This window comes from Ranitomeya variabilis, chromosome 2 (genome assembly GCF_051348905.1).
Source record: "Ranitomeya variabilis isolate aRanVar5 chromosome 2, aRanVar5.hap1, whole genome shotgun sequence".
In the NCBI taxonomy this organism is placed as follows: domain Eukaryota; kingdom Metazoa; phylum Chordata; class Amphibia; order Anura; family Dendrobatidae; genus Ranitomeya; species Ranitomeya variabilis.
The window spans coordinates 847,467,471-847,480,918 of record NC_135233.1 but is presented as its reverse complement, the minus strand read 5'-3'; the positions used below and the strand labels follow the sequence as shown (position 1 = coordinate 847,480,918).

Below are 13,448 nucleotides of genomic sequence, written 5' to 3'. Positions count from 1 at the left end.
CTCTCCACAGGGTCAGTGAATAAACCTGTTTGCTAATATGCTAATGACATATTGAACTAGCTGGTTGAAACAATGACCCCCTGTAGTGCCTTAATCCACCAGGGACCTTTGTCAGGTGTGGGAGGCCTGAATACCACCCCAACCTGTCTGAGGACTTCTGGACATAAGGAGAGGACAGGAGCTGGGGGGAAGTCAGTCTTGTTTTGGAACTATGAAGTGAACACAGCACATCAGAGAGAGAAAGAAGGGAATATGGACTGTTATCCTTTGTGCTGGATTGTTGGACTTTTATTCTGTAACTGAACTGGATTTGTGTTCTGGAACATTTTATCCTTTGTGTGGTGGACCGTATATGCGTATATGGACCTCTCGTACTTTTGCCTAAATAAAGGTCTAGGAATTGTTCACTCTTCACTGGCTCTGTTGATTGTGTGATACCGGAGAAGGAACCTGTGACATATATATAATTTTTTTTTGTCTGTTTTGAAGAATATTTGCTTTTAAAAGGATGTGTACAGTTGTGTATTACAATGCGATTTTACCATGAGCTTTTACATACAGAGAACTGCCGTATGTGAAAGCTCATATTAAGTTCGCATTGAACGCGGATGCCATACAGATGTCACATGGTTACTTGATGCGAGGAAATCGCATCATCGCATAGCAAACGAAATCACACACAGATCACTGTTCAGAGAACACTGGCGCGATTCTCGTCCGTCCAAATTGGACCGCTTTTTTTTATACGTTAAGTGTGACTCCAGCCTAATACCAAATAATCTTCAAAACATATATATATATATATATATATATATATACACCTATTCTATGTGGATATATCTATTCTATCTATTCTATTGTAAGCTGTCAGTGTGATTTTACTGTACACCGCGCATGAATTGCTGACTTTTCAAAGGACACCAGTGCGTATTTCTCGCAAGTCACACTGATGGTCTGTGTGGTGTGCGAGTTTTTCTTGCACCAATAGATGTCACGGCTGCCTCTCCTGCTGCCGTGTCTGCTGCCGGGTCCACCGCCACCTCCTCCGCTCATACTTACCCGCTGCGGCGCGCTCCTCCTGCAGGTGTGCGTTCTCTCCATCATTCTTCTCCACTTCCTGGTTCTCGTCAGGTGTGCGTGTGCACCTCTCTCCCCAGTGCTCCTCTGCGCACACGCACTTCTCCTTTCTGAATCACCGGCGCTCCATACCTCTTCTCGGTGTCCCTGGAGAATCTTGACCCGGAAGTCCTTCAGCACGCCATGTATTTAAGGTGATTCCTTCCTCTGCTCCAAGCCTGTCTGTCATTTGTGCTTCTGTGACTCGGGTCCTCTAGTCTCTGCGCTGTCTGCACTGAGACTCCGCTCTGTTCTGCCAGCCTTGCCTCTCTGCCTTTCTCAGGCTCCCATTTCTCCTCATCCCTTCCAGTCTTCCCAGTGTCCCCTCTGTTCTCCATCAGTCTGGTGTCTCTGTCCAGTCCAGCTTCCTTTGTGTTCTCCTCTTCCCAGTGTTCCCTTTATTTCGTCCGTACTCAGCTCATACCTTACCATACTTCATGTTTCCCCGCTCTGTCCTCCCTACACTCAGCCTCTCTATTTTGTACCTCTTACTACCTGTTTTCGGGTTACAGCTTCTGCGGCAATAGTCTCCCTTGGGCCTGCCCCTAACGCTCCCTGTATAGGGGGTGGTCTACCTGGTCAGGTCATCCTTGGGAGGTTCGTTGTCGTGGAACTGTGGGTCCACTCTAGAAGTTCCGAAAGATCTCACAGTACAGACAGGCCATGGACCCCGCTGGTACCCCGACTCCTACCCAGAAGGAATTATTGTTCCTTCGGGAGAATTAGTCAAGGATTATGTCTTTTTTGAAATTCTTGGAAACTCGTCTCTCGTCCCTGCAGGACTCCGATCCCAGGAGTGCTTCGCAGTTAGCAAGTCTCCAACAGGAGCTGGCTCAACAGCGGGACACTCAAGCTCATATTCTTAATTTTATGGCTTCTGTGGATGATCGTCTTCGTGCCCTCCAGTCTTCTGCTCCCGTCTCCCTTCAGGCCCAGGCTCCTCACCCACCTCCCTGTCTGGCTAAGCCTCCTCGCTATAGTGGGGATCCTAAACTGTTTAGAGGGTTTTTAAATCAATACCCGCTTCATTTTGAGTTACTTCCTATGCAGTATCCTACTGATCGTTCTAAAGTGGCCTTTGTCATCTCTCATTTAGATGGTGAGGCTTTAGCATGGGTTAATCCCCTCTGGGAATGGGATGATCCCCTTATTTCTCAACTCTCCATCTTTTTTTATACTTTTGGCAAATTATTTGATGAACCGGGTCGTTTGGCCTCAAGACACGCTTTCGGTGGGTCAATACGCCATCCGGTTTCGCACCCTTTCATCCGAATTAGGATGGAATAATGAGGCTTTGGTGGGTGCCTTCTGGCGGGGGCTCTCTCCTCAGATTAAGGATGAGTTGGCAGGTCGTGATACTCCGACTTCCTTGGAGGATCTTATCTTGTTGGCAAACCGCATTGACTTATGTTTTCAAGAACGTTCTCGAGAGTCCGCTAGAGAGAGGAGATTTCCTCGACTCCCTCCGGTTATCCCTGGTTCTTCCCGTCCTCGGTCTGAGTTGTCTTCTGTCCCAGAACCCATACAGGTGGATCATTTTAAGCCTATGGAGCAGCGTTAGAAAGAGAGACTTACTCAAGGTCTCTGTTTCTATTGTGGTAGTGCGTCTCATCTCTTGCGTTCTTGTCCTTTGAGGCCGGGAAACGCCTGCACCTAGGACAGCTAAGAGAGGTCTCCCTAGGTATCCCTGAACCCTCTCAACCCCTCACTCTTTCTGTTCTTTTACATCTGGGTAATAAATGTTTTCTGACTTGGCTTATATAGATTCCGGGGCAGCCGGGAATTTTATTCAACTCGAGGTGGTTAGGAGATTGTGGATTCCAGTCAGATCCCTGGAGACTCCTCGACAGATTGCATCGGTTGACGGCCAACCTCTGCAGGAGTCTGTTACGTTGGTAACCAAAGAATTGGAACTCCAAATTGGTATCCTGCACCGGGAGAGGATCGTCTTCTATGTGCTGCCTTCAATATCCCACACGTTTCTACTTGGACTTCCTTGGTTGAGGACTCACGAGCCTTGTATTGACTGGCGGTCAGGTGAAATCCTGCTCTGGGGACTCTTCTGCCAGAGTAACTGCCTCCTGTTTTGCCAAGAAAATCTTCTCATCCAACTTCGGTGTCCTCTGATTTACCTTCCTCGTATTTGTCTTTCCTGGATGTCTTCAATAAGAAAGAAGCAGAGACCCTACCTCTGCATCGACCATACGACTGCCCAATAGATTTTGCTCCAGGCTCTACTCCGCCCCGAGGTCGAATCTACCCGTTGTCTCCTACGTTGACTCACGCCATGACTGAATACATCCGGGAGAATTTAACCAAGGGTTTTATTCGCAAGTCCTCCTCCCCTGCAGGTGCGGGTTTTTTCTTCATTAAGAAGAAGGATGGGACTCTTCGTCCTTGTATAGACTACCGTGGCCTCAACAATCTCACGATCAAGAACAAGTACCCGCTACCACTTATTCCTGAGTTGTTTGATCGTCTGAGGGGAGCTCGAATTTTCAGGAAAATTAGATCTTGGCGGAGCTTACAATCTAATCTGTATTCGGTCTGGGGACGAATGGAAAAACGCTTTTAACGCCTGAGATGGTCACTATGAGTATTTAGTCATGCCTTTCGGCTTGTGTAATGCTCCAGCGGTGTTCCAGGAGTTTGTGAATGATGTTTTCCGTGATCTACTCTACTCATGTGTGGTGGTATATTTAGACGACATTCTGGTGTTTTCTCCTGATCTAGCTTCCCACAGAAGGGATGTGCGTCAAGTTCTGTCTCGTCTTAGAGAGAATCGTCTTTATGCCAAACTCGAGAAGTGTGTTTTTGAACAGTCTTTATTGCCATTTCTTGGCTATATCATTTCTGACTCTGGCTTGCAAATGGACCCGGAAAAAGTGTCTGCCGTGCTTAATTGGCCTCGTCCTCAGGGAGTGAAGGCTATTCAACGCTTCCTCGGGTTCGCTAATTACTACCGCCAATTTATCCCACATTTTTCTACTCTGGTTGCTTCAATTTCTGCTCTGACTCGAAAAGGGTCCAACCCCTACTGCTGGTCTTCCGAAGCTGAAGAAGCTTTTTGGTAATTGAAACAGGCTTTTGCCTTGGCACCTGTACTCCGTCGGCTTGAGATCAACAAGCCCTTCATTCTTGAGGTAGATGCTTCTGCCATTGGTGCTGGTGCGGTACTTTCCCAGAGGTCTTCTTCCGGACAACTAGCTACCTGTGCTTTCTTTTCCAAAATCTTCTCCGCCTCAGAGAGGAATTACGCCATTGGCGACAAGGAACTATTGGCCATAAAGTTGGCGCTGGAAGAGTGGCGTTATCTGTTGGAGGGAGCTGTTCACCCTTTCAAGATCTATACAGACCACAAGAATCTTGAATATATCCGCTCTGCGCAAAGATTGAATCCCCAACAAGCCTGATGGTCATTATTCTTTGCTCGCTTTGACTTTGAACTACATTTTCGTCCTGCAACCAGAACTTTAAAGCTGATGCTTTGTCCAGGTCATTTCTCGCATCCGATGTTGAAGAGGAACCTGCACACATTGTGGACCCAGGCAAAGTTATTCTTGTGGCTCCGGTCATACTGTCTTCCTTACTGCTAGGTAAAACCTTTGTCCAGGTGAATGAAAGGTCTCGAGTTCTACGTTGGGGCCATGCCTCTAGACTGGCAGGTCATGTTGGGTACAAGAAGACGCTCGCTCTCATCACGCGACTCACAATAGTCTTGCATTGGTGAGTCTCGGCCGATATACGGTGCAAATAGTAGCATGCTGCGATTTCACTCACACATATAATACAGCCAAGAAAAAAAACAGTGATGGGAGCTGCCCCTTAGATTAAGATTGGTCCGAGTGCATTGCAAATTTTTTCTCGCATAGCACTCGTCCGTATTCCTCTCTAGTGTGACTCCGGCCTAAAGGTAATTATAGACTAGTATAGTTAGTAAAAGAAGTAGTATAGATGGTAAAGAAGTATAATCAATAAAGGGAATCACATTTATATTTGTTGTGGTGAAAGGAGATGTACGTCCACCAGATGCACCAGAGAGGGTCCACCAAGAGGTCACAAGAATCACAGGTATCCACTGTAGAATTAAAGCCTATGGCATAGTTTGAGTACCATATGCCTTATGATATGAACACAATTATTATTAACACATTTGCAGTATCACTATGTAATCTAGCCATTTTAAATGTCTTCATTATGTTACACATTTTAACGATAAAGATGCTCACCGTCTCCGAGAAACATGATTAGATTTTTGGCTCTGTGGTTGATGGGTTTTAAGTCCAAAGCTCTTTTCAGAGTCTGTAAAGCCTGATCGTTCCAGAATTTAGGAGTCTTTTCTTGCTCTGAATGCAAAAAAATACAATTATGCAAGGTTGCAAAACTGTCAATCCAATAGTCATTCCAATGTCTTTATTAATAATTATAGGTTCCATGCTTATCAAACATCTATATGGGCCGCATGAGCAATTTTAGAGGTTTTGTGAAAAAATGTTATCTATTTTTTTGGAGCTAGGTTTTAATCTGGTCCCAGTAATGGAAAATAATTACATAATGTGTTTCATATTCTAGATTCTAAATATTTCTCAGCTTGACAGAGAAAGATTCTTAAAGGATAAATGTATTGGGGGATATCACAGGAATTGCATGTGCAAAAAGTGGACATTCACAATTCTAGAGTAACAGTTGTCACTACTCATTGGCATAACTTGAAGCTTGTAGGCCCTGCTGCAAAATTTGGGTGCAGCTACAACCCCTGCACCCTTTATAGTTACTCCCCTGGCAATAATTCATCCTTCAAAGTGCAGCATGGAACTCCTTTGTGGTTGTATAAAAGGGGAAGAGAAATGATGAGGAATGGTCTCCATATATAGCGTAGATTGTAGAAGAACCCTATTTTGAGTAATTGGCACATGTCCCTGACTTTGAGGTTTGGCCCTAAAAATCTATGAAGTACCTTTTACAACTATACTAAGCAGGCCATTACAAAATATTTATAGCCCTACCACTGGAAATTAGGCAACCCCAGACCGGCTTATTCAAAACTGCTATATTTCCAGATATCACATGCCTGTGTAGCAGTGGTCAGGGCTGATGGATTGCTCCTTGACACTCCATGGGTTAAATACATTTGATGTTCATGTATGTGATAAAGGGATGATACCCACTGGGGCTGCAGTTAGCTGAGACAGGGTTAAGTGTAGCGGCCGGCCCAGTTTGGGAGGGGGAACTGAGTTGGTAGCAGGTCCAGGAAGTGACAAGGCTAGTCAATGTGTGTGTACTGCAGTGAGTAAAGTAGTGGGCCTAGGACAAGAGGCTGTTATGGACAGCATGGGCCTAATACTCGGGGCAGTGGATTGCCGAAAATACCCTTCTGTGTGATTCTGTCTAAATGGCCTGGGGCATCCTCGAGTTGGATGTCTGGGACCTGGGGCACACTCAGCTTGTGTAGCTACAGGGAAAGATAGACTCAGACTACATGGGGTGAAAGGTATTGGAATCTGAAAAAAGGGCCAACAAGTGCTAAGCATCTCTGGGAACTCCTTCAAGATTGTTGGAAGACCATTCCCGGTGACTACCTCTTGCAGCTCATCAAGAGAATGCCAAGAGTGTGCAAATCAGTCATCAAAGCAAAAGGTGGCTACTCTGAAGAACCTAGAATATAAGACATAATTTCAACTGTATCACACTTTTTTGTTAAGTATATAATTCCACATGTGTTAATTCATAATTTTGATGCCTTCAATGTGAATGTACAATTTTCATAGTCCTGAAAATACAGAAAAATCTTTAAATGAGAGGGTGTGTCCAAACTTTTGGTCTGTACTGTGTGTATGTATATATATATATATATATATATATATATATATATATATATATATATATATATATATATATACAGTATATATATATATATATATATATATATACACATTTGTGCTCAAAGGTTTACATACTGTGATGCTGTAAGAATCAGGCTGCACTCAGATGTCATCCGAGTGCAGTCCCATTTGAGAGAGTAGATTCAAACAGGGGCAACGGAGAGTGGACCCACTGGACCGCGACGACGAACCCCTCTCGGACGAGCTGACCAGGTGGACCGCCCCCTATACAGGGAGCGTTAGGGGCAGGCCCGTGAGGGACTATCGCCACGGAAGCTGGAGGGTCGACTGAGATAAGAAGGGTACACTGCAGGAACACAGGGACTGAAGGAAACAGCGGAGGAAACAGAGGGAATGGCAAGGAACTACTGAGACGAGGGAGAAGATGGGAATACTACAGAGACACGGAGGCTGACGAGACAATATGGAGACACAGAGGCTGACGGGAGCAAGGTGTGGTAAAGGAGCCGGGCAGGTACCGCAGAGAAACAGGAACTGAAGGAACAAATCAGGAACACAGGAAAATCAGGCAGGTACTTGCAGAGGAAGGAGGAGTCCCAAGGTCAGAAAGCTAGGAACGCACAGAGACCAGGTGACCAGAAGCACTTGTAAACACAAATGATCATCAGGCACAGAGGAGCAGCAGGAAGCAGCTTATATACCAGCGTGAGAGCTACTTCCGGGTTACAGTCCTCCAGGATGACGGAGAGGACAGGAAGGAGTGCCAACAGAGAAATCAGATGTGCGCACGCGCAGAGCTGAATGCGCCGCGCGCGCGCACCCGGCGAGCTGCAGAAGCCGGGGGCGAGCGCTGCATGACAGTACCCCCGTCTTTACGCCCCTCCTTTTTAAGACTTGAAAGAAACCGGGACAAAATGCGAGGGGCCTGAATGTTCTCACGAGGCTCCCAGGACCTCTCCTCAGGACCAAAACCTTTCCAGTCAACCAAAAACAAAGTTCTCCCTCTAAGTTTTTTCATGGCTAAAATGTCCCTAACTTCAAAGACATCATCCTCGGAAACAGGCGAAGGAGAACAAAGGTTAGAAGAATGAAACTGATTAAAAACTACGGGTTTAAGGAGAGACACATGAAAGGAATTAGAAATACGCAGAGAGGCAGGCAACTTAAGTTTGTAAGAAACGTCATTAATACGAGACAAAACTTCGAATGGACCGATATAGCGAGGACCCAGCTTATGTGAAGGAATTTTGAGACGGATAAATTTAGAAGAAACCCAAACCTTGTCCCCAGGATGGAATATAGGAGAATCGAGGCGTCTTTTGTCCGCATGTCTCTTCATCCTGACTTGAGCCAACTCAAGGGCAGACTTGGTCTCCTGCCAGACCCTGGAGAACTCTCTAGACAGAAGATCAGCCGCTGGTACAGTAGAGACAGGAGGAACCGGAAGAGGAAGGCCAGGATGTTGACCGTAGACGATAAAAAATGGAGATTTGTTAGTAGCTTCGCTGGAATGGTTATTGTAAGAAAACTCAGCCCATGGCAGCAAGTCAGACCAATCATTCTGATGGGAATTGGAAAAATGACGGAGATAAGTTACCAAGGTCTGATTAGTACGTTCCACCTGGCCATTGGACTGCGGATGGTAGGCCGAAGAAAAGTCAAGCGAAATGTTCATAGATTTGCAGAGGGATTTCCAGAAGCGGGCGGTGAATTGAACACCTCGGTCAGAAACAATATGTAAAGGAAGACCATGAAGACGAAAAATATGGTGAACAAAAATCTTTGCCAATTCGGGAGCAGAAGGCAAACCAGGTAGTGCAATGAAATGAGCCATCTTGGAGAAACGATCCATGACCACGAAGATGACGGTACAACCAGATGAAGAAGGCAGGTCAGTGATGAAGTCCATCGATAAATGTTGCCACGGAGTGGAGGGTACCGGTAAAGGATGCAAAAGCCCGGAAGGTAGTTGCCTGGGAATTTTATTCTTGGCACAGGAGGGACAAGAGGCGACAAAACTTTGGACGTCCTTGGACAACGTAGGCCACCAGTAATAGCGAGAGATCAGACGGAGGGTTTTTTTGAGACCAACATGTCCAGCTAATTTGGAGGCATGACCCCAAAGTAAGACGCGTTCTCTGTTCTCTTCAGCAACTAAGGTCTTACCCGGAGGCAACGAGGAAAGAGAGAGAGGAGCAACTGTGATGACTCTTGCAGGATCGATGATGTGCGCAGGTTCTTCCTCCATATCCACCGCCTGGAATGACCTAGACAGAGCGTCAGCTCTGGAGTTTTTATCTCCTGGCAGGAAACGAAGTTCGAAGTCAAACCTGGCGAAAAACAAGGCCCACCTGGCCTGCCGAGGATTTAGTCTTTGCGCAGAGCGGATATATGCCAGATTCTTGTGATCTGTGTAAATTACAAAACGATGTAAAGCCCCCTCCAAGAGGTACCGCCACTCCTCCAATGCCAACCTGATTGCCAAAAGTTCTTTATCACCGATAGAATAATTCTTTTCAGAGGAGGAGAAGATCTTAGAGAAAAAACCACAGGGCACAAGACGACCAGAAGAGGATTTCTGCGAGAGCACAGCTCCAGCTCCAATTGCAGAAGCATCTACTTCAAGGATGAAGGGTTTATTGGCCACAGGACGATGAAGAATAGGAGCGGAGGCGAAGGCCTGCTTGATGGACCGGAAAGCCTCTTCGGCCTCAGACGACCATAGATGAGGATTGGCACCCTTCCGAATCATGGAGGAAATTGGAGCAGAAAGAGAGGAAAAGTGAGGGATAAACTGACGATAGTAGTTAGCAAATCCAAGAAATCGCTGAATTGCTTTCACTCCAAGAGGACGTGGCCAGTTGAGCACGGCAGAAACTTTTCCTGGATCCATACACAAACCAGCGTCGGAAATGATGAAACCCAAGAAGGGAAGAGATGACTGTTCGAAGACACATTTTTCCAGTTTTGCGTACAGCCGATTCTCTCTCAAACGCTGAAGTACTTGCCGTACATCTCTTCTGTGAGTAGACAGATCTGGAGAGAACACAAGGATATCGTCCAAGTACACTACAACACAGGTGTAAAGTAGATCCCGAAAAACATCATTTACAAACTCCTGGAAGACTGCGGGTGCGTTGCATAAACCGAATGGCATAACCAAATATTCATAATGACCATCTCTGGTATTAAACGCAGTCTTCCACTCGTCACCGGAACGGATACGGACCAAATTATAAGCTCCTCTGAGATCCAATTTGGTAAAGATTCGTGCTCCACGTAGACGATCAAAGAGTTCTGGTATGAGAGGAAGTGGGTACTTGTTCTTGATCGTGATAGTGTTGAGACCCCGATAGTCTATACATGGGCGAAGAGAACCGTCCTTCTTCTTGACGAAGAAGAACCCAGCTCCTGCAGGTGAGGAAGACTTTCGAATGAAGCCTCTGGCCAGATTCTCTTGGATATATTCGGACATGGCTTGAGTTTCGGTAGGAGACAATGGGTAAATACGTCCTCGAGGTGGAGTAGAACCAGGAACAAGGTCTATCGGGCAGTCATAAGAGCGGTGCGGCGGCAAGATCTCCGCCTCCTTCTTGTTAAAGACATCCGAGAAGGCGCAATAGGCTGGAGGAATTCCCGTGGATTCCAAAGCAGACCGAAAGGAGGACGCAGGCTTGACAGGAAGCAGGCACCTGTTCAGACAAGACTGTCCCCACCGTAGAACATCTCCAGAGCGCCAGTCCAGAGTGGGTTCGTGATCTCTCAGCCAAGGAAGACCCAAAAGGAAAGAATGAGACAATGAAGGTAAAACATAAAAGGCCAGTTTCTCACGATGAAGAGCTCCAATCTGAAGTTCAACTTCCTCCGTAACTAAGTTGACGGTCTCCCGCAAAGGCTGACCATCGACGGAAGCTATTTGTCTAGGAGTCTCCAAGGGTCTAACAGGTATCCCAAGCCTGTTAACAACCTCGAGCTGAACAAAGTTCCCAGCCGCTCCTGAATCAACATAAGCCTCCAGAGAAAAGTGACGGGAACCTAAATGTAGAATAACAGACAAAACCAGAGGTGGAGAGGAGTCATAACCACCTAGGAAGGCCTCTCTTACCTGTCCTAGGCGGAGGCGTTTCCCGACCTCTGAGGACAGGCGCGTAAGAGATGAGAGGCACTACCGCAGTAAAAACAGAGACCTTGTGCGAGTCTCTCCTTGCGGCGCTGCTCGGAAGACTCAAAGCGATCGACCTGCATGGGTTCAGGAGAAGATGAAGAAACCACCGGGGCTGTTTGAGAAAAAGAAGTCCCTCGAGCAATAGTGGTCTGGCGAAGAGGTCTCTTTTCTCTGGCAAGCTCGCGAGTGCGCTCCTGAAATCGCAGATCAATGCGTATGGCCAAGGAGATAAGATCATCCAAAGAGGTGGGAGTGTCCCGTCCTGCCAGCTCATCCTTAATCCGTGAAGACAAACCACGCCAAAACGCTCCAACCAAAGCCTCATTATTCCACCCAAGGTCTGAAGACAGAGTCCGGAAACGGATGGCGTACTGAGCTACGGAGAGAGTAGCCTGGCTAAGGTTAAAGAGGGACTCTGTGGTAGAGACCAGACGTCCAGGTTCATCAAAAACCTTGCGGAAGGTATCCAGGAACGGATTGAGTTGGGAGACCAAAGGATCATTACGCTCCCAGAGGGGATTAACCCACGCCAAAGCCTCACCCTCCAAATGGGATACTATAAAAACAACCTTAGCTCGATCGGTGGGATAAAGTAGCGGAGACAATTCAAAATGCAACTGGCATTGATTAAGAAAGCCGCGGCACGCTTTAGGATCCCCACCATACCGAGGAGGTCTAGCAAGTCGGGGCGAGGGTTGTGGCGCAGAGACAGGAGCGGAGACAGAGGCCACATTCTGGAGGGCGAGAAGCCGATCATTAATAGAGGCCAAAAAATTCGAAATATGGGACTGAGTGTCCCATTGTAGACCTAGCTCCAGCTGAAGGGCAACCAACTGCGGAGCAATACCAGGATCAGAAGGCTGTAAAGCCGCTAGGCGAGACTCCATGTTTTTTTTAAAAACGACATGATCCTAGTCTGGTTTTCACGCAAAAAGAGTAAGTCTTTTTGAGTAGCGGAAGCTCCAGCGGGGTCCATGGCCTGATGATACTGTGATGCTGTAAGAATCAGGCTGCACTCAGATGTCATCCGAGTGCAGTCCCATTTGAGAGAGTAGATTCAAACAGGGGCAACGGAGAGTGGACCCACTGGACCGCGACGACGAACCCCTCTCGGACGAGCTGACCAGGTGGACCGCCCCCTATACAGGGAGCGTTAGGGGCAGGCCCGTGAGGGACTATCGCCACGGAAGCTGGAGGGTCGACTGAGATAAGAAGGGTACACTGCAGGAACACAGGGACTGAAGGAAACAGCGGAGGAAACAGAGGGAATGGCAAGGAACTACTGAGACGAGGGAGAAGATGGGAATACTACAGAGACACGGAGGCTGACGAGACAATATGGAGACACAGAGGCTGACGGGAGCAAGGTGTGGTAAAGGAGCCGGGCAGGTACCGCAGAGAAACAGGAACTGAAGGAACAAATCAGGAACACAGGAAAATCAGGCAGGTACTTGCAGAGGAAGGAGGAGTCCCAAGGTCAGAAAGCTAGGAACGCACAGAGACCAGGTGACCAGAAGCACTTGTAAACACAAATGATCATCAGGCACAGAGGAGCAGCAGGAAGCAGCTTATATACCAGCGTGAGAGCTACTTCCGGGTTACAGTCCTCCAGGATGACGGAGAGGACAGGAAGGAGTGCCAACAGAGAAATCAGATGTGCGCACGCGCAGAGCTGAATGCGCCGCGCGCGCGCACCCGGCGAGCTGCAGAAGCCGGGGGCGAGCGCTGCATGACACATACCCCAGCAGAGTTTTTGCTTTCTTGGCCTTTTTTCATAGAGTATGGATGATAGCACTAAAACCTTTTCTCCACTCATGGTTAGTGGTTGGGTGAAGCCATTTATTGTCAAACTAATGTGTTTTCTCTTTTTAAATCATAATGTCAACCCAAAACATCCAAATAACCCTGATCAAAAGTTTACATACCCTGGTGATTTTGGCCAGATAACATGCACAGAAGTTGACACCAATGGGTTTGACTTGCTACTAAAGGCAACTTCCTCAACCTGTGACCTGTTTGTTCGTATCAGTTTGTGTGCATAAAAGCTAAGTGAGTTTCTGGGATCCAGACAGACTCCTGCAACTTTCATCCAGCCACTGAAGTTTCTGGATTGTGAGTCATGGGGAAAGCAAAATAATTGTCAATGGAAAAGGTAGTTGAACTGTATAAAACAGGAAAGGGATACAAAAAGATATTCAAGAAATTGATAATGCCAATCAGCAGCATACAAACTGTGATTAATAAATGGAAAATCAAGGGCTCTGTAAAAACAAAACCACAGTCAGGTAGACCAACAAGAATTTCATCCACAACCGCCAGGAAAG

At 46.9% G+C, this 13,448-nt stretch overlaps 1 protein-coding gene across 2 annotated transcripts in view; it reads right to left on the bottom strand.

Moving 5' to 3' along the window:
• The window catches only part of LOC143808008 (alkaline phosphatase-like), a 116,087-nt gene that overhangs the window by 90,119 nt on the left and 12,520 nt on the right, over positions 1-13,448 (bottom strand). For both annotated transcript variants that reach the window (XM_077290200.1, XM_077290201.1), the window contains one exon: positions 5,346-5,462. In XM_077290200.1, coding sequence (XP_077146315.1) covers positions 5,346-5,462 — 117 coding nt within the window. The remainder of the gene's footprint in view (positions 1-5,345; positions 5,463-13,448) is intronic.